Source organism: Trichomycterus rosablanca, chromosome 20 (assembly GCF_030014385.1).
Source record: "Trichomycterus rosablanca isolate fTriRos1 chromosome 20, fTriRos1.hap1, whole genome shotgun sequence".
Classification (NCBI taxonomy): Eukaryota; Metazoa; Chordata; class Actinopteri; order Siluriformes; family Trichomycteridae; genus Trichomycterus; species Trichomycterus rosablanca.
Window position 1 is genome coordinate 24,340,660 of NC_086007.1, and position 22,340 is coordinate 24,362,999.

Here is a 22,340-nt window from a genome sequence, read left to right on the forward strand (position 1 = left end):
TGAGGGAGAGACGGGGATAGGAGGGAGGTTGTCATGGTAACGGGCAGCAGGACCCATCGCTGTGGTTTGCGCCACATGAGCTGCAAGCAAATGCAAGCCCGAGTTAACAACCGCTGCCAGCTTAACCACACACTTTGGTCCCAGTACACCGCCGCTCCATTCGCCTGGGTAATTTTATACTGGTTTATTTACTCCACTAATAAAAGTGGAGAATCTCTACATTATTTTACTACTGTTCACTTTTACCTTCATAAAAACCGCTGACAGGTTGGGGGGCGGTCAAGACTCATTGATTCCAGAGGACGTTAAGGCTATGGGGTCTGGTGTAGACCGGCAGAAGGGCTACTAGGGCTCAAATAGCAGTACATTTTAATACTGGTGATGAGGTGAATATGTCCCAAACAGCATATTGAACCCTTCTGTGTATGTGGCTGCCTAGATACAGGCCATGCTAACTTCTGTCCACCATTGAAAGCACCTACAGTGGGTACGCAGGCATTGGAACTGGACTTGGCATCAATAGAAGAAGGTCGACTGGTCCGTCAAATCCTGTTTTTTATAAGATCATGCGGGGCGCCAAGGTGCCACAGTGGGATAATCCGCTAGCACACCAACGCCAAGATTCTGAGCTCCCAGGCACGATTAGCTTCCAGTCTGCTTCTTGGGAAAAGACTGGACTAAGAGGGTGGGGTCTTTGACACTGTGTAAGGGCCCTGGTTAGTAGCCAGAGGCGCCTGTTCAGAAGTAGAGGAATGCGGTGGTCGGTGCGTTACTCTCCATGCGTTAAACTGGCCTCACTCGTGTAAGGCCACTGAAGTGTGAATGAATCAGAAGGGGTCTGAATGAGCTGCAGAAGACAAATTCTCTGCACTAAATTGGGAGCTAAAGGAAGAAAATCCATAAATAAAAGAGCAGAATTGTCGCGAGCTATTATACTGAAAGATACAAAGATTTCAAACTCAGTGTTTATGCAGCGAGCACACGAGCTCGGATAAAAGCTTTGCTCAGCAGAACGCTTTACTTTTTTGGGAGTTTTGAAAGCTGACAATATGCACAACATCCTACTGATAAGCAGCTCATTATATCCTGTATACTGTGGCACCAGTGCTGGTACAGTTCAGATTAAAAACACCCAGAGCTCAGACAGAACCTGGAGCTGCATCATGACGGGTGTCTTACACATCCAAGACCAAAATAATAATAAATAAATAAACCTCAGGACTGGTTCAGGATTCGGAGCTGGAGGAGGACAGGCGCTGTCGCTATTGCGGTTTAATCAAACGTAGCGCCTTGGTGCTGTCTTTTTAATTAACGTCTCAAATAAACAGTTCAAACCTCAGTAATAACAGCCCTAATATAATAACAGGAAGAGCACTTATATACGTGTACTTAATTATAAGCTTCGTGGTACTATTAAACCTGCCAGCATGATAGCACGCTGTTATTATTGTGAAAAAATAGGTGCATTTATTCTGATTCAGTCAGAGATAAACTTTTTTAGCAGCATTAAAATGAACAGACGGTGGGTCACATCTCAGTAATTTAACTCTCAGCAAACCAACCCTGTCTGGTACCCCGTCGTCCCCAAGCTGCTATTAAATGCACAGATCACTTTGCATTCTGTATATAAAATCAATACAATTTGTGCAATATTTATATATATATATATTAGGGCTGTCGAAGTTAACGCGATAATAACGCATTAACGCAATCTCAATTTAACGCGATTAAAAAAAATAGTGCCGTTAACGCAAATTCTAGTTCATGTTGAGACTTGACTGGTAGAACAAACGTTTTAATGTCGGACTTGCCACCGTTGTTCATTTGCGGTTTGTTAAAATAATATAACTGAGCGTCGTAGGGATGCACTTGCATAATAAAGAAATAAATACACGCTATATTCACAAGTTGTCGGGAGCAAAACACTTTATTAACTTAATCTGTTACGGCACTGAATACCGGAGTCGAGCACGCTAGTCCATGAACTATGGAAGCCCCAAAAGGGTCAAAACACACTCACTTCGTGTAGAAAGGTCCACTTTTCACATTTCACTTAAAAAACCTTGTTTTCTATAACATTTACACAGATTTTATTTAATGCGATTAATCGCGATTAACTATATGAAATTCTGAGATTAATCGCGATTAAAATTTTTAATCGTTTGACAGCCCTAATATATATATATATCAGTTACGCTGTTCTGTGTATATATCTATATTACAATGTAAATACTCTATATCTATATTTTCTATAAATTAATCTTTTTTGTCATACCTAATCATATAGTTTATTATTTTACAAAAATACTTGTTTAAAAATATAATAATTTTTATTATTATTAATAATTGTTAATAAAAATAATAATTATTAAATAATTAATATTTATTGTATATTATTTTGTATATTTTATGTTTATAATTTAATATATATATATATATATATATATAAGAAAATGTAATAACAAATATTTTAAAAATATTAAAAAATATATGATATATATTTTTTTTTTATATTTTATATATTTATTATAAATATATTTGTGTATATATATGGAGCTACAATGATGAGTTGGAAATGACTAAATTGGGAGTGAAGTGGAAAAATCCCTAAAAATCAGTAGTTGTTTGGGTTGCCGAGCAGTCTACTGCGCTAGCCTACCATACCAGTCTTGAGTTTTCCATTGGTGCCACAGGGAGGCTGGTTGACAGGGAAGTTAATAGAAGCAGTTGGACGTGTCTGAGGAAGAGTAGGCTGGTTGTGGTGTTGCTGTGACACAGACTAGTACTGTTTGGAAGAGAGGAGTCTGGTTTTCTGATTGCGCCGGTGGAATGAAGCCTAAGAGCATATTGCTGCTTTGTTCAGAAGTGCAATAAAACATCATCAAAGTGTAAATATGAGACAAATCTGCATTTGTGTGGAATAACCGTCACATCCACTCTGAAAGCTCCACGTGTATCTGTGTTTATCTGGATTTTTCTCCCTGTTTCACTTTTAAACTTGTGTTACAGCTCGAGGTTCTGAGAAATTGTGAGAATCAGCTTTTCTGAGAGAGTCTAAAACGGTTATCGTATAAAAAACACTAAATAGGACTTAATGTATTAAAAGAATGACACAGAAACACTAAACCTCTCTGCTCATAAGTTCTCTCCACTGATGAAATTCCTCGCTCGTTGTTTTAATACAATAAGAAACGTTAAGGTTTGTTCACGTTAAGCGTAGTTTATACAGCCTGAGTCGCTTTATATTAAACAGTTCGTCTCATTGGAGGCGCTTTGAAAAGGTCAGCGGCAAACAGTTTGTGAGAGTGCACAGGGGAATTGAGCATATCCAAAATAGAAACAGTTAAAATAAACATCTTAAAGAGGATAAAGAAAACTTTTTCAGATATTCCAGTCTCTGTCTGCAGCATGCTAGCACGTACTGCTCACCCACAGGCAGCAGAAAAGGAATCCTGTTACTTTAAAAAGTGCCACTAAACAAAAGCCTAAAAAACTGCAGAACAGAACACAGCTGACAGGGCCGCCCGCCAAACTCGCCCTACATTCAGTGTTTCTGAAGCACCGAGACCTTTCACCCCTCGCCGGGGGAGTACCAGACACGTCATCTCCAGCATTAACATACACTGCACACAATGCCGAGCGCACCACTCAATTTCACGTTGCCAAGCAACAGGGCCGTCGTGGCGGGAACGCAGCGGATGGGGTTTGGAGCGAGCCTTCGCATTCAGAGGACGGTACAGCGGCGTGAAGAACATCTCGTCATCAAGGAGAACAGAGGTCTAATTGGGCAAGTTATCGGACCTGTGAGGTGTTAAGTTTAACAGATACTGAATAAATCTAGAAGTTAAAACTGTCCGATTAGGACCTAAATGTGAAATTCCAAATGTGTTTGACCTGTGCTTGTTTTTGTTTGGGAGTGGTGAGAAGAAATGTTGCACTTTTTGCTGTTTAGAAGGTAAATAAATTGATTTTTTGGACGTGGAACTTTTAGAAAATGATAAAATAATTCACTAGCTTTGAATTGTACGGTGACTCGGTGGGTAGCTCTGTCGTCTCACAGCAAGAAGGTCTTGGGTTCGATTCCCAGGTGGAGCGATCCGGGTCCTTTCTGTGTGGAGTTTGCATGTTCTCCCCGTGTCTACGTGGGTTTCCTCCGGGAGCTCCGGTTTCCTCCCACAGTCCAAAGACGTGCAGTCAGGTTAATTGGAGACACTAACTTGCCCTATAGGTGAATGAATGTGTGTGTGTGTGTGTGCCTGCCTTGCGATGGACTGGTACCCCGTCCAGGGTGTTACTGTGTGCCTTGCGCCCATTGAAAAGCTGGGATAGGCTCCAGCAGCACCCCCCCCCCCCCCCCCCCCCCCGCGCGACCCTAATTGGATAAGCGATTAAGAAAGTAAGTGAGAGAATTCACTAGCTTTGACTTGTACGGTGACTCGGTGGGTAGCACTGTCGTCTCACAGCAAGAAGGTCCTGGGATCGATTCCCAGGTGAAGCGGTGCGCGTCCGGTCTGTGTGGAGTTTGCATGTTCTCCCTGTGTCTGTGTGGGTTTCCTCCGGGAGCTCATGGCATTAAAATTGTAATTAATTAATCCTAAATTATTGCTGATATAATTACAACCAAGGATTTTATGGCTGGGCTCCACAGTGCCACCACCCATTAACAGAGAGCTCAGGAAGGGTCGACTGGAATGTGCTGGAAGGAATTTGGATAGACATCCAGGGTTCTGGGACAGTCGGCGGCAAATAAATAAAGATTCTAATTGTAATTTTAAATGGTCGATGCAGGTATATAGAAGGATGGAATATATATATATATATATATGGTCTGTCTGACAACCGAGCATTTTGCATCACATCACTTTTCTGAGAAGAAGGCATGTCTAAATTCTTAGATACCTTAAAATGCTGCCTACTGAGGCACCTTAATTCTAAGCATTAATCTGACTGAATAATGAGGCAGCGTTCAATGCTTCCTTAGCGGTGAAGTCAATCCCAGCATTCAGTGCGGCACAATTGTTCTCCCAAAAAAATGACAAATATGGGGGACGAATGCGGAGCAACCAACAGAGTTCTTTTCAAATGTAAATAAATTCTTATTGATGTTTAATTTGTATAAAGGTGTAATTATACAAGTGTCATTTACTTGTAAATTCAGGTTTAACCGTTTACGGTACACAGAGGGAGGCGTTAGCTGGCATGATAGCGGGTTGTGCCACCTCATCCCATTGGTTTGAATGGCCTGAGGCTAACTGTGTTAGCTTAGTAAGCTAAAACTGAGGTGACGTAATCAATGTAATCTCTGTGATGTGTCTAAATAATCTGCCTTATGAGTTGATGTCTTATTAGAATCCTCTCTATTGAGGCAGCTGATCAGGTAGGCAGTAGGCAGCAAGGCAGCTCACTAGGTTTAAGATCAGACCCTTTATATTGTTATTGTATTGTATTTTATATTATATATAATATATTTATTATTGTTATTGTATTGTATTTTATTTTATATATAATATATTTCATATTGTTATTGTATTGTATTTTGTATTATGTATAATATATTTTATATTGTTATTGTATTGTATTTTATATTATATATAATATATTTATTATTGTTATTGTATTGTATTTTATTTTATATATAATATATTTCATATTGTTATTGTATTGTATTTTGTATTATGTATAATATATTTTATATTGTTATTGTATTGTATTTTATATTATATATAATATATTTATTATTGTTATTGTATTGTATTTTATATTATATATAATATATTTCATATTGTTATTGTATTGTATTTAATTTTATATATAATATATTTATTATTGTTATGTAATTCTGCTTTCTGGAGTCTCTTTAAACCTAAGAGCAGCGCTCCTCCTAAAGAACTGTACGTGAACTAATACCATATTGGCCAGTACTGAAACGTTCTGTAGGTCCATCTGCTTGCTTTATGTTTATCAGAAAATACTGTGAGTACAGTAATTATGTCGTGTAGTTTTCGTCCCGCTCGTTCTCCAGATGTTCAGCTCTAGGCATAAGTACCCGGCTCTACAATCAAAATCCATCGTCCACTGAAGCACAGAAAATAGCCGTGTAGTTTATTGTGGTTCAGTAACTCGCTCGCTTTCATCTGTTCTGAATACTGAATCAGCTGGGTTGGGATGGATATTTAGAATGGATATTATTTTGTCAGTACGCCCCTGATTTTTTTTAGAAGACGTTTTTAGCAAAGTGTGCCAGCACACAGCCTCGGGTCAGCGGAATACTCAGACCCTCCTGTTCTCCGTGTGATCTGTTCAGGGTCAGGCTGGCTCTTGCAAAATGTCATTTTTAAAACTACACATATTGGCTCATAAGTTTTTTTCGCAGCAGCTACGGTTCCACTGAAAAACACTGGCCGCAAGGCGGGAAGACATTGGACAGGGTGCCGATACGTCACAGGGTTTTGGGCATCCCTAATTCAAACCCGGATCTCAGCGGCACCTGAGCACACACCAGAAATACATTGAATAAATATCAAAACGTGGGTTGTTGATCTGGACTGTTGATTCAGAAAACAGTTTTCGTTTTGACTGGGTCTGGGCTTTTCATTTTGCTTTGAGGCCAGAACTCGCGTCTGTAAGTCGTACCTTAGCTTTAATAGCTCGATTCCCAGTTGAGACCTGGCCATGTCCAAAAGCAATTAACAGAACTCGAGGCCAGACGTATTTTCTAGGCCTATAATAATTGTCTGGCAACCACTGCTGTTTATTGTGCATTAATGGCACTTAAGCAGGTACGCTGGTGTTTCCTGTCGACATGGCTTCATTTTCTTCCGTTAAAAGATTCCCTAAGACAAGTAACGTCTAACATTATCAGGGTGAAGCGTGGGCGGTTATTTCCTACCTGTTTTCAAAGTAAATTGCTTCCTGTTTAAAGCTTGGGACTCCACTTGAGGTTACCTGGAATGCAGATAAATTTTGTACTGTGTCTGTGCCCTTTGGGTCAAATTTGCACGACGTTCCAATTCATCCCAAAGTTTTCAATGGGGTTGAGGGCAGAGCTCTATGCAGGCCACAGCAAACAGGAAACAAGCCTTCCCTAAACTGTTAGCACAAAGTTGGAATTTTTACAGTTACAGTCTCTGTAACTCAGTTGGAGTTACAGTCTCTGCTGGCCATTCGAAGCCTGCACAAGGGTGGTTGGTCAGTCGTGGGTGGCAGTGGTGGCTCTCAGTGTGCGATACTGGCAGGTGAAAAGAAGCGGTTTGTGGCAGGGCACGTGTCAGAGGGGGTGCGCGACAGTCTACGGCTCTTCTCAGTCAGGAGCAGGAGCAAGGTTCCACTTGGATATGAGAAATTTGGGTGAAAAAAAGAGCTAAAATGAATAAAAACTAAAACATCAGCCAAACAAGTGGAATATGAATAAAGATTAAAATATTATTATCATTTTTATTATTGCCAGTTTTGTTCTTATAAGTACGTCAAACTCACAAGGCTTTCCAAGCTGATTTAATACAGTTTGGTGACTGATATAAGTAACATTTTTAGAGTTTGATGAAATTTGATGCAGTTTAAACTGAGGTCATGTTTAGCTAGCTGCCGATCTCACAGTCTGTGCCGTATTTAATTCACCTCTCAATTCCTGACAGGCAAATTTGTTCTGACAGCAATAAACTCCTCCAGAGAGACGACAAACATTTCTCAGCCCCCCCCACACAAACAGTCATTAACCGGAAGTGCTATTTGATTTACGAGCTGCTGTTTCCTAATCATTCATTTCTCGGTTAGCGTAAACGTAACTCATTTTGCATGCCGACAGCGGCGTGATGAAAAATAAAGCGTCAGGACTGAACTGCGCAGCAGGCTTTTACACATCGTGCTGGATTGGATAGGAAACAGAACCTGACAAATCAAGCGCTAAACAGATACGTCATGTGACCAAAGCCAGTGACTAATAATCGCACCCGCAGCAGCTAAAATAACATTAATTCTTTTATAAAAATGCTTTTTTTTCTATTTACTTGCATAAAATAACAATTGTAGGCTTGAATTATTTGTATTTATTTGTTATTTGTAATTAAAATATGACATAGCGGACACAGAAGTCTATTACACCAGCCCGGTGGTCGGTGGTCAGCGCTCAATACACACACTAGCCCTGTCTGAGGGAGGAAAGGCTGAATGTGGTGAATACCGTCTTCCATACATGCTCAGAACATCTGTAAGAATCCGCTGCTGGATGGGGTAAAGATGTGATACCAAAGTCCTGCAACTGGCAGGAAAAAATTGTATTGATGGAGACTTCAAGTAGCATTTTTATGTATGTATATATATATATATATATTAATTCTTTTTTAATAATATTTAGTAAGTTTCATTTAACCTTCACATATGTGTGTGTTTTTAATATAGTCACTGAATGCTTCTTGTGGGGGGCATGGCAGTAAATTACACTAATCCACTGCTGCTGGGATTGATGGTTCGAATCCCCAGCAGTGCTGTCGGCTGGTCAGAAGCTACATACAGACGTGGACATGATGGGCAAATGTATTGATGCCCTGGTTAAAATGTTTAGTTCAGCTTAAATGAATGATGTTTTCCTACAAGCCAAAAATGGACCAGCGCCAATCTACCATAGAGAACTCATCAAACCCAGTTCTGTACCAGTCTAGTCTGTCATGATCCACCACTCATCAAGGCTCTTTAAGCTCACCTAGCACCCAGGAGGTGGAATGAACTTCTCATCTGTTCGAACAGACGAGTCTCTCGCCGTCTTTAATAGACGATTACAGACCTGCCTTTTTACTAAGTACTTTAATAGAAACTGACCTTAAAGAAAAAGACACTTTGCCTGTAAATTTGAAGCAGGTATTTGCACTGTATGGCCAAAAGCATTTAAAAACAGCTATTAAAATAGTGACCTCTAACTTCTGAGAAGGCTTCTCACAATACTTTGAAGTCTGTGGGAATTTGTGCCCATTTGGTCAAAAGAGTATGTATATGGCTTGGTCAAGAAAGCCTCAGTTGATGTTCCGGTTCATTCCAGAGCTGTTGAGTGGGGCTGGGGTCAGGGCTCTGTGCTGGACACTGGAGTTTCTTTAAGCTGAGCTTTTCTTCATGTCTTTATAGAGCTTGCTTTGTGCACAGGATCATAAAAGAGCCTTCCCTAAACTGTTGCTGCAAAGTTGGAAGCATATAATTTCCCTTATATAATTGATTTATTTAAACAGTTAGGATTTGTTGTGGCAGTAATTCAGTAATTCAGTAATTAGAAGGTGTGTCCCAATACTTTAGTTCATATAGTGTATATTGAATCCTCTCTCTGTTTATTTAAATCATGTTATATATTTATTTCCTGTTTATTGTTTAGAAGCACATTAATTATGAGGATGTTCGCTTCTAATGAGGCTTTCAAGTCGGGTAGCTGTTATTCTGTCAAGCAGCCCATCGAACAGTGACCGATGCTGTGTCCCAAACCACTTATAGCTGCACGAAACCCACGTCAACGGTTTTAGTTCCAGACAAGCATGTCCAGTTTAGTGTTGTACAGCATTAAGGAGTCTGATTAGGCATCAGTCTTTCATTTGCATGTCCATTATGCACTGAAATGTGGATCTTTTAATAAAGAAGGAGGCTGAGAGGGATAATTAATACATTTTTAACGACATTTTGATACAGAAATGTTTTTCTAAAGGCCTGTACACATTTATTTGAAACACACACACACACACACACACACACACACACACACATTATGTGCCTCACTAATAACTGTGGTGTCAAGAAGCAATTAATGCTCCTTCTACAAAAACAACACATTAGCAGGGCTATTGACGGAACAACTGATTTAATTACGTTCGGCTCCGGTTTGCTTTCAAATTCTTTATTAAATTTTTCGAACAAACACCCACCTGAGCACGGATCAATGTTTTCTTTTTTAAATGTCTCGCTGGGTGGAACATAAAAATGGAAAACGTTGCCCTGTCCAATCACGTTTAAACCAGGACGGATTGGATTATGTTCTGCTGAGATTGAATTGTTGGACGGTTCTGGCTGTTGCTTGCTCTGGTTCTCTCTGCGGTGTTCCTGTCACTCAAGAACCGTTTTTTTTTTTTTTTTGGCCAGTCAAATTTTTAGCGACGGGAAAACAACCCTACCCGCTTGCCCCATCAGGTTATTATTCCAGTGCTGTATTATGAAGTATGTATTATACATTTCAACAAAATAGTAGCTTATGCTGCTATTAAAAGCCTCCATTCTTCTAGAAACGTTTCCAGAAGATTTTGGAACGAATGCTGTGGGAATTTGTGCCTGTTTGGTCAAAAGAGACACTGTGAGGTCAGGCACTAATGTGGACTAGAGGCGGGGTTGAGGTCAGAGTTCTGTGCAAGCCGCTGAAATTTGTCAAATCACGTATTTATGCACCTCACTTTGTGCACAGGGGTGCAGTCATACTGGATCAGGAAAGGGCCTTCCCTAAACTGTTACCACAAATATGGAAAGATATTTTATTATTATTTTATGTAATAGTTTTTATACAACTGTTAGCAGTGAATGTGACTGTAAAAACTAAACTCAAAGTTAGTGATGGTGGTGTCCACATACTTTTGGCCCTATATTGTATTTATTCCTTTGTGCCTGTTTTCCTGGATGACAGAGGGTCTGTCCGAAAACTTAGTGATCTCTCTACATAGACACATTTTACATCATCCTACACTCCTGAGAAGGAGGCATGTCTAAATTCTTAGATGCCTTAAAATGCTGCCTACTAAGGTGCCTTAATTTTAAGTGATAATCTGAGTGAATAACGACGGAGCGTCTGATGCTTCCTTAGCGGTGAAGGCAATCCCAGCATTCAGTGCGGCACAACTTTTCTCACAAGTAATGACACATATGGCAGACAAATGTGGAGCAACCAACAGAGTACTTTTAAATGTAAATAAATTGTTATAATCGCTAAGTAGTGCATCAAAATAATCTGCCTTATAAGTCAACATTTATTATTAGGTGGGTTGCCTAACGTTTCTTTTCAAAACGGTTCCTACAAAGTTGAAAGCTCATCGTGTATTTCAGATTATTTTGACACTAAAACACTTGATGTTTATAATTGGGACAGTATATTTAATGTCTGTTCTTTTCTTTCTTTTTTTTTAGCCTCTCTGCAAGTGAGCATCACGCCTGCACAAGGTGAAATCAGCGTCGGAGAGTCCAAGTTCTTTTTGTGTGAAGGTACACAAGCAGTTTATTCTGTATTTAACCCTTTAATGCTCATCTTGTTTGGCCCGTATGTACTATTGGTAGATGACACTTAATTTGTCTTCGTTATTACTGGTCATAAGTGCTCTGTACTGCCCAAATGTATCAGTCATTGTTTTAGTACAACAAGCCACGTTACGTTTTATTTTTCACGTTAAGCGTTTATACTGTCCGGGTCACTTTTACTACGTCATATCACACAGTTTATCACTTTGAAAATATCAGCGAATATCAGCGGCAAACTGGATTTAATCAGGTAAACTTTAAAAAATAAAAGTGCAGCGCGAACGCGGTTTTGCAGCTTCTCAAACCTCTACACCCTGACACACCCACAGATGACGTCACGGTTCGCACTGAAAAACCAAGTATTCTGTGGTGGCAGATTAGAACGCTAGTTCGCTGTCTGGAAGCCCTTTTTTGGGGGGGGAAACAGGCAGAACCAGTTTAAAATAAAGTTCGCGAACCGGAACAGACCCGGATCTGCATGGGTGGAAAGGGGGTAACTGTGGTTTTAAGAAAACAGCCTTTCTAACCTTTATGTCAACTTGAAGCTAACAGCTGAAAAATCACCCATGAAAATTCATCCTACAGATTCTCTCCCGGACGGTTTCCCAGCTCTCTCAGTTTCGGGTTTCGTTATACAGAGCGGCAGCTTTAATAATCGCTCCCTTCGCTGAGCCATTACCGGATCTCACGTATTCTGGTTCAGTGATTCGGCCCTCGTGCTCGTAACCAGTGATTCAGTCGCCGCTCGCAGGCAGGTGTTCTGATTACAGCCCAGCATTAATGCCAATCAATTCCACTGGAATATTCTTTCATCCGAGCCTAATTTACTCCACTTAGAGACTCATCTGCTTCATGGATGTACTCATGGCATTTGTTTTAAAAGAATGACATTCATCAGGGCTCATCAGGTAGCATAATTAATGTAAGGTGTGAGAAGTGTGAGATGTTGGCATGTTGTCTCGGTGTTCAGTTCCAACGTCATGCTGTTTCGCTGTTGATGCCTGGGCTGCTTTGTCAAGTCAAGTCCAGTCGAATTTATTTGTATAGTGCTTTTTACAACAGACATTGTCTCAACGCGACTTTATAGAATCCAGGACCGACAGACCAAAACCTCTTCCTAAAATTACAGGAAGAAACCTTGAGAGGAACCAGACTCAACAGGGACCTCCATCCTCCTTGAATGGCCTGGAGAATAATTTAAATAAATATAATTTACACAAACCATAAATACACAAAATTCATTTAAACTTGAGGCAATTGGAGTCTTTCATTTTACAGTCCAGTCTTTAATAAGGTCCGTAGTGAGTTCTGGACATTTTTAGTGCAAACACGCCAGGTTTCCGTCACATCTAGCAGGAGCTGCATTGTTGGCACGGCAGTCTTGACCTGCAGGCTTCAACCTCAGGTGGGTAAACAGGTTTCCATCAGAGCCACCTCAGGGTAAAATGACAGAAAATGTAGTGAAAATGTGAAATCAGAGCTTTTTCAGAGCTTGATGATGATGATGATGCTGGTTAACTATTTAGTGGCCGGGGGAGTGAAGGAAATGGACTGGTTCTCACCCACTGGAGAGAAGATAGAGTCGAATCGGCAGGACATCACGGTGATCCGGAATGATGAGACGTCCTCCACGCTGACGATCTACAGTGCAAGTGTGGAGAACGCCGGCACGTACAAGTGCATCGCTTCCAACAAAGGGCAGCAAGCTGAGGCCACGGTCAATGTCAAAATATACCGTATGTCCAGCTGTTTTTTTTTCGCACGTATACACACACCCACACACGATCAGTACCAACGTTTGGACAAACCTAAGTAATATTTTACTGCATTTTTTTCCACCTGCTCCTGAATTTAAGGAACGCCACAGTGGATCATTCTGGTCTGCATACCTGAATTGGTACAGTTTTTACACCAGATTTTATTCTGGCATGGGACCTGCACTGACAAGTGACAAGTGCACGTACCAGTAGCTTGTGTGTTCAACCACCCCCCCTCCTGACACAGCCAATCATATTTGTGTAGATATGCACCTCTGAGATTTGAACCCCAGAGTTACAGGCTGGCATGTTTTACCGCTGCTCCACCTAAGTTCCAACTAATTAAGTAAAAATAAATAAACCAGTCGGAGCTCAGAATTCCAGAAGTGTCAGAAAAACAGTGGAGGTGATCGAAAACTGAAGCTGTCTGAGAGAAATCCAAGCAAAAGGTGGTGATTTTAAAGACACTTAAATAAAATCTAATATGGTTTTAATTCTTTCACCACTAGGACAAATTGCAGCTATTGGTTAAGAATAATTAATTTTTCGGGTCCCTAACTTTTACCATTCATATTAAAATGTGATAAATTAGTGCAACATTCCCCAATTGTAGGAACAGATGTTATTATTCTAGTTGTAATTTATTGACATGAATCATGTTTATTTCTTTCCATGCAGAAAAGATCAGCTTTCCAAACGCTCCATCACCTCAAGAGTTTTCGGAGGGGGACACGGCCATCATCGTCTGTGACGTGGTTAGCTCTCCACCACCCACCGTCATCTGGAAACACAAAAAAACTAAAATCGATTTCGATAAAGACGGTAAGACCTGTTTCTACTGTAGTACAGACTGTGTAATGATTGCACTGGTCAGGTTGAATGTCAGGGTCAGTTTCTTCTGCTCTTTACTGGTCAGCATGGAAACCAGCTTTGCTCCTCGTTCATTCTGTTACACTGTATGGACAAAAGTATTGGGACACCCCTTCTAATATTTGAATTCCTAATAGTTTTAATAAATCAATTATATAAAGGAAATTAAGTGCTTCCAACTTTGTAGCAACAGTTTAGGGATGGCCCATTTCTATAAAGACAGATATAGGAGAGAGTCCTGACCTCAGTCCCACTCAACAGCTCTGGAATGAACTGGAACATCAATTAAAGGGTAGTTGTAGCCTAGAGGTTAAGGTACTGGACTAGTTGAAGATGTTGCCATGGTGATGGTGGACGCTGGCGCATTTGGCTGCCGCTACCGTTACCGTATTTTACCGTATTTTACCGTATTTTATTGTATTTTTATCGTTTTTCGTTTTCATCTTTTTACACACCTTGTGGATCTATTTCTTTTATGTTACTTTTGATACTTTTATTTGTGCTTTTGATACTTTTTGTTCTTTCTACTGTACATCGCGTCTGCGGCCGGTGGTGAACGGTGGATGAGTTTTCCTGGGATCGGCACGATGTTGAACTATTCCGTTGACCAGCTGAGGAAGTTCAACAACTGCACTACTCCATCGTGTATTTCAGTCATCAAACAGCTTGGACTCCTTCGCCGGCCTCGTTATATTCACAGGGGCTCCCGGAGAAAGCTTGTTTATCTTCGAAACGGTAACGCTATTCCATCCTTCTGGTCAGCCGTGCGCACTGTCGCTCCGCAAACACGTCATCAGAGCGCTGCTGCCTTGCACACCAGTAGCGGTGTAGTCTCCATGACAACGCTGTCCACGGAGTGGGATGGGAAACGCGGAGTGGACTTAGCAAATCTCCGTTCTCTTCCTCGTTCCTCACAGCCAACTACACAACAATACCACTTGAAAATGGCATTGCTTAATGTTCGTTCACTCAACACAAAAAGTACTGTACTCAGTGAATTTATATCTGACAGTGAACTAGACTTTTTCTGTCTCACTGAAACTTGGCATAAACCCTTGGATTATTTTACGTTAAATCAGACCACGCCAATGGGATACTCGTATATTGATGAACCTCGTATGGAAGGGCGAGGTGGTGGTGTTGCTGCAGTCTATAGGGATGATATTAAAATAACCACTTTGTCTTTTCCTGCTGCTCTTTCTTTTGAACACCTGGCTTTCAAGTTGTCAGGGCCTACTCCTCTGGTCACTGCTGTAGTTTATCGTCCGCCAAAGCCAAACGCTTCCTTTCTCTCTGATTTTTCAGATTTTTTAACCCAGCTTAGTGCCCTCTCATCCTCTGTACTGCTTATGGGTGATTTTAACATCCATATTGATGACAACAACTGTAAATTTGCCAGGGAATTTTTGGAATTGTTACAGTGTTTTAATTTCACACAACATATACATTTTCCAACTCATAAAAAAGGTCATACTCTTGACCTTGTCTGCTCTACTGGTGTCCTAGTTCATCAGCCGTCCAGCCATGACCTTACTGTCTCTGATCATTTGACAATCATCATGGACATTGAGGTCACTAGGCCCATCACTAGAGCTAAACGTAAAATATCCTTCAGGAATCTTCAATATATCTCTCCCTCTGCTTTCTCAGATTCTCTTGTTAAAAAGATGTCTGTCTGTCCTGTACTGTCTAGTAATTCATCTGACCTTGTCGATTACTATAATGACATACTCGCCTCATGTCTTGATGAGCTGGCTCCTTTGAGAACCAAATTTGTTTCATTTAGTCATTCCGCACCATGGTACACAATTGAGCTTCACCAAATGAAATCCCGTAAACGCCAGCTTGAAAGACTTTATAAGAAAACCGGTCTAACAGTACATTATCAGATTTATTCTGATTATCTTCAACATTACAAAGACGCTCTTACGGCAGCCCGATCCACTTACTATTCCGAACTCATACATGCTGGATCAACAAATCCTAAGACTCTCTTTTCCACAATAAATAAACTTCTCAAACCAGTTGACAATACTACCAATTCCTTTACAGTTGACAAGTGTAACTCTTACCTCTCATTTTTTCAAACAAAAGTTGAGAATATCCACAATTTTCTGACAGTTTCCCCTGTCATCTCTGTTTCTCCGCCTATCTCATCTCAATTTATTACCCAGCCTCTGTCTCAGTTCTCACCTGTGTCTCTTTTGGACCTATCTGAGATCTTAACAGGGATGCGAAGCTCCACTTGTGTTTTGGATCCTGCTCCATCAAAACTTGTTAAGGGTTGTTTTCCAGTTATCTCATCACTTATCACAGAGATAATCAATTCCTCTCTTAGTTCTGGCTCAGTCCCTCAATCACTCAAATTGGCTGCTGTTACTCCCATACTTAAAAAACCTGGACTTGACTCTAACATTATGAGTAACTTTCGGCCCATTTCCAATCTTCCATTTCTGTCGAAAATACTGGAACGTGTTGTTGCCTCACAGCTCAAAGATCACCTAAATTCCAATAATCTATTTGAATCATTTCAGTCTGGTTTCCGCCCCCAGCACAGCACTGAGTCAGCCCTCCTCAAAGTCACAAATGACCTTCTTCTTTCCTCAGACTCTGGACAAATTAATATTCTCGTCCTCCTTGATCTTACTGCAGCTTTTGACACCATTAATCACTCCATTCTTCTGTCCCGCCTTGAATCCTCTGTCAACATCACTGGTACTGCCCTTTTGTGGTTAAGGTCATATCTCATAAACAGACAACAGTTTGTTAATATCAACAATTGTAGTTCTGCCATTGCTCCACTGTCCCAAGGCGTTCCCCAAGGCTCAGTGTTAGGTCCCCTTTTGTTTATTCTTTATATGCTCCCCCTTGGTGACATCATACGTCGGCATGGTTTACATTTCCACTGCTATGCTGATGATATTCAGCTTTACATCTCCTCCAAATCCATTAATACTGAACTTCACTCCACTCTGACAAATTGCATCACTGAAATGAAATTGTGGATGAAAGCTAATTTCCTCAAATTAAACTGTGAAAAATCAGATATGATCATCGTAGGTCCTACAACCCTGGCAAAAACCACAAAAAATTTTCAAATTACCATTGATAATGACACTTTGTCTCCGTCTTCTAACATCCGAAATCTTGGTGTAATTTTTGATAGCAACCTCTCTTTTGACCGCCATGTAAATCACATCACCAAAACTGCTTTCTTTCATCTAAAAAACATAGCACGTCTACGTCCATCACTCTCCTTTTCTGCCGCCGAAACCTTGATTCATGCTTTTATTACATCCAGAATTGATTATTGCAATAGCATCCTTTATGGTACATCTAACAAAATCCTAAAAAAACTTCAGTATATCCAGAATTCAGCTGCTCGCCTCCTTACTCATACTCGCTCCCGTGATCATATTACACCTGTTCTACAAAAACTTCATTGGCTTCCCGTTGCTCAACGCATTCAATTCAAAATTCTTCTATTCACTCACAAAGCTCTCCATAATCAGGCCCCATCCTACCTCACCGACCTGCTCCATCAGCACATTCCCTCCCGTAGCCTTCGCTCTTCTGAGGCTAACCTACTGTCCATACCCTCTAGGACCAAGCACCGGACCTGGGGTGACAGGGCCTTTTCCATAGCTGCTCCATCTTTATGGAATGCTCTCCCCAAACACCTACGAGATTGTCCTGACCTGTCCAAATTCAAGTCACTTCTCAAAACTCATCTATTCAGAGTGGCATTTAACTTGTAACAACACAAAATAAATGCTTTTATTTTTGCTATTCTTTTTAATAGTTTTTATACTTAGATCACGACAGAAATGTGAAGTCCTAGATCCTAAAACTTGTAAAGTTTTCAGTTTCCTGATTGCATGTAAATCTGTCCTGTTTCTGTCTAATTTTAAGAAATTGTTCTATATTTGTTGTTCTCTCTCATAATTTAGCTAATTTTTAATGAACTGTCTTATGCTGCTCTCTTTGTTTTTATCTTAATTATTCTTGATGTTGATGTACTATTTTGATTTTGTACTATGATTTGTATGGTGTATGTACGTATTTGTTTTGATTATTTGTCTTATGTAAAGCGTCTTTGAGTATCTTGAAAAGCGCTATATAAATAAAATGTATTATTATTATTATTAGTAATCAGAAGGTCACTAGTTTAAGCCTCACCACTGCCAGGTTGCTCCTGTTGGGCCCTTGAGCAAGGCCCTTAACCCTCAATTGCTCAGACTGTTTGCTGTCACACTACTGGAAGTCACTTTGGATTGGATAAAGGTGTCTGCTAAATGCCGAAAATGTAAATGTTAATTAAAGCTTTCTTGACCAACATCAGTGCACAGTGATACAAATCCCGTTTGGACTGAATGGGCACAAATTCCCACAGACTTATTTCAAAGTCTTGTGAGAAGCCCTCTCAGAAGAGCTGAAAAGTTCACATGGAGGTCACTCCATACCATATCTTAATACCATATCTTTTTGAAAGAAGATGTCCAACAAGCTGTACATACAGTGTATTTCTAAATAGTGAATATAGGAAAGTTAGAATAGATTGATCGCTGTTTTGTTTTCAGATAATTAAGGACAGTTTATTTAAATGATCTAAGAGTGTTTATGCATTAAAGATTTTTGTTTAGATGTTTCTTTACTTTGATGTCTAACTTCAGTCAGTCCAGCTTTTTGATTTTGTTTGTTTGTTTTTTTGGTTGTAAAATGTGTCGTCTGGCTTCTAGTTCGCTTCAGTGTTTTGAACAACAACCACCTGCAGATCAAAGGCATCAGGAAGGCAGATGAAGGCGTGTACACCTGCGAGGGGCTCATCATGGCCCGCGGCGAGATCGACTTCCGCTACATCCATGTCGTGGTGAACGGTGAGATCCAGTTCTTTATCTTTCGGGCGTCTCGGTTTCGGCTTTCTGCCGTTTTTAAATTGCCGTTCAGCACATATGGACGCCGTGCTGTTTTTCGTCCCAGACGCTCATTACGACGTCTGGGTCTGAACGAACTAATTTAGCGCCAAGTCGTCCTGAAAACCTGCGATGGAAGTTGATCAGGCGTGATGAAACACGCAAGCATAGCAAAGTGAGAATATGAACAGCAGGGAAGTGTGGTTTAGTCTTTATCATTAAAACTATATTTTAATTACATTATTATAATTACATTTATAACAACTATATTTTAATTACATTATTATAATTACATTTATAACAACTGTATTTTAATTACATTATTATAATTACATTTATAACAACTGTATTTTAATTACGTTATTATAAATACATTTATGACAACTTTATTTTAATTACATTATTATAATTACGTTTGTAACAACTGTATTTTAATTACATTATTATAATTACGTCTATAACAACTGTATTTTAATTACATTATTATAATTACATTTATAACAACTGTATTTTAATTACGTTATTATAATTACATTTATAACAACTGTATTTTAATTACATTGTTATAATTACGTTTGTAACAACTATATTTTAATTACATTATTATAATTACATTTATAACAACTGTATTTTAATTACATTATTATAATTACGTTTATAACAACTGTATTTTAATTATGTTATTATAATTACATTTATAACAACTGTATTTTAATTACATTGTTATAATTACGTTTGTAACAACTATATTTTAATTACATTATTATAATTACATTTATAACAACTGTATTTTAATTACATTATTATAATTACATTTATAACAACTGTATTTTAATTACGTTATTATAATTACATTTATAACAACTGTATTTTAATTACATTGTTATAATTACGTTTGTAACAACTATATTTTAATTACATTATTATAATTACATTTATAACAACTGTATTTTAATTACATTATTATAATTACGTTTATAACAACTGTATTTTAATTATGTTATTATAAATACATTTATAACAACTGTATTTTAATTACATTATTATAATTACGTTTATAACAACTATATTTTAATTACATTATTATAAATACATTTATAACAACTGTATTTTAATTACATTATTATAATTACGTTTATAACAACTATATTTTAATTACATTATTATAAATACATTTATAACAACTGTATTTTAATTACATTATTATAATTACGTTTATAACAACTATATTTTAATTACATTATTATAATTACATTTATAACAACTGTATTTTAATTACATTATTATAATTACGTTTATAACAACTATATTTTAATTACATTATTATAATTACATTTATAACAACTGTATTGTTATTACATTATTATAGTTACATTTATAACAACTTTATTTTAAAACATTATTATAATTACATTTATAACAACTTTATTTTAAAACATGATTATAATTACATTTATAACAACTTTATTTTAAAATATTATTCAGTTCAAGTCAAAAATCCACTGACTTCACTGTATATAAAACTTCCACCAGTCACTCGGTTCATGGTCCAGATTAAGACCCACAGTGCACAGAACCTGCATTTTATAAACATAGATTATACGGTACAGGACCACACTGCACCCCCTTCCCAAAAGTCTGTCAATTGAAGTAAAATAATCCAAACCCCCTAGAAGCAAAGCTAAGCTAGCTAATGAGGCATACATGATAATACAGCATGATGAAATGATTTGTAATACTATAGCATGTCTCCCATCAAGGACACTCTTTGTCCTTAAGTGCTTATTTTACACTATATGGCCAAAAGTATGTGAACATAGGTAGGTAGGTAGCTGGGTAGGTAGAGCCAGTGCTATATAAATAAATAAATACATATATATGTATAACAATGTATATTATTGCTCCTATTGTATATATTTATCTGTCTATATGTCGGTCCATCCGTCTGTCTATCTGTCTGTCTGTCTGTCTATCTGACTGTCTTATATACCTCATTTTGTGCATAGGGGTACAGTCATGCTGAAGCGGGAAGGGGCGAGTTCCCCAAACTGTCACCACACTGGAAGCATACACTTCATATTATATATCTATTAGCACTGGGTGCGGCTGAACTCAAATGAACTAAAAACCTGAACTGGACACCCCGCTCAATTGTCCAGTTTAACAGCAGAATTTGAAGACGTCGGGTGTGCTGGTAAACACTCGTCTTGCCCAGCAGACGTACAGTAGAAGCTGTTTTCAGTTCGCTCATGCTCTGCTGATTTCTTGTGTAGCTTTGTGAGGAGAGTCATTGTTGCAGTAAATTGCTTTGTGCAGACCAAATTCCTGAAATGGGCGTCTGGAGTGAACAGCAGCTGAGCACCTCTGTTATAAATTCACTACAAATAGCCTGAACAGTCAGCGTACACTGTTCTCCAATATCAGCCAGTTCGGGTACAACTGCAACAAAACATGTTGAACGTAAGACCGGGTTTAATATGTTGCCTCAAATCGAAAAATAATCAGTACAAAATAAACCAGCTGTGGGGTCCGGACCCCAACCGTGGGTCCCCTAAGGTGCCCCTGGGGTGCCAGGAGATTTATACCACGCTGATAACATCGAGTTCAATGCAGATTAATGGAACGTATAATTAGAAATTGATATTTTCATAAGCTTAGGCTATTAATATTGAGCTGCCCCCAGAGACACACACAAAATATTGAAGTGTGTCTGTGGGAATTTGTGTAGTTAAACAGATTTTTTGGAGACAATTAGCAAAAGTATATGGACACAGACAACAGGCTAGTTGGACAACCCATTTTAAAACCATGGGCAAGGGCATTTACATGGAGTTGGACCCTCCTTTTCGACTACAATAGCCTCCAGTCTTGAGCACACATTTCCACAAGATTTTAGAGTGTATCTGTGGGAACTAGATGTGTAATAGAATTTTTTTCGGTATGCATATAGTTGGACATCCCATTTAAATCCATATGGAGTTAGACCCTCCTATATCTGTACATGGGCGCCTTCCTGATTCAGGGAGGCCTTCTCCAAAATCTTGTGCCTGTGTCTGTGGGAACTTGTGCCTGTTTGTTCAAAGAGAACGCCGATTGCAAACCACACCTGTAGGTTTTATCGCCTCAGATAGCACAAGCATAAAGTGAAGCCTAACAGCATTTGAACCCACCTATGAAGTGCGCTGTCCCAGTGCTGCATCTATCATCTTTTTTTTTTTTCCACCCTCAGTTCTCCCGACTGTCAGAGTCCGGTACGCTGAGGTGAATGCCACCGCAGAAACGGGCGGCTCTGCCATGTTGGCATGCGACGCAGATGGCTTCCCTGAACCCACGGTCACATGGGCGCGGTAAGTTTACATTTAACATCTCTGAATCATAAAGACCTATCGAAGAGCCGCCACCTCTCAGCGTGACTCGTGGGTGTTAAAATGCAGCAGAGAGAGTCTGGAGATCAGGACCAGAACGTTTGTGGATGTAACGGCAGTAAGGAAGCAGAGATCATTAGTGGTGTTACAGCCTGCTGCTTTCTTCACCAGATCCCGCCTGATCTTGT

The 22,340-nt window shown here is 39.2% G+C and overlaps 1 protein-coding gene across 1 annotated transcript in view; it reads left to right on the top strand.

The window, feature by feature from the left end:
• The window catches only part of ncam1b (neural cell adhesion molecule 1b), a 99,735-nt gene that overhangs the window by 24,760 nt on the left and 52,635 nt on the right, over positions 1–22,340 (top strand). The window contains exons 2-6 of the mRNA XM_063016979.1: positions 11,140–11,214; positions 12,774–12,983; positions 13,683–13,826; positions 18,614–18,751; positions 22,017–22,134. Of these exons, the coding sequence (XP_062873049.1) occupies positions 11,140–11,214; positions 12,774–12,983; positions 13,683–13,826; positions 18,614–18,751; positions 22,017–22,134 (685 nt within the window). The remainder of the gene's footprint in view (positions 1–11,139; positions 11,215–12,773; positions 12,984–13,682; positions 13,827–18,613; positions 18,752–22,016; positions 22,135–22,340) is intronic.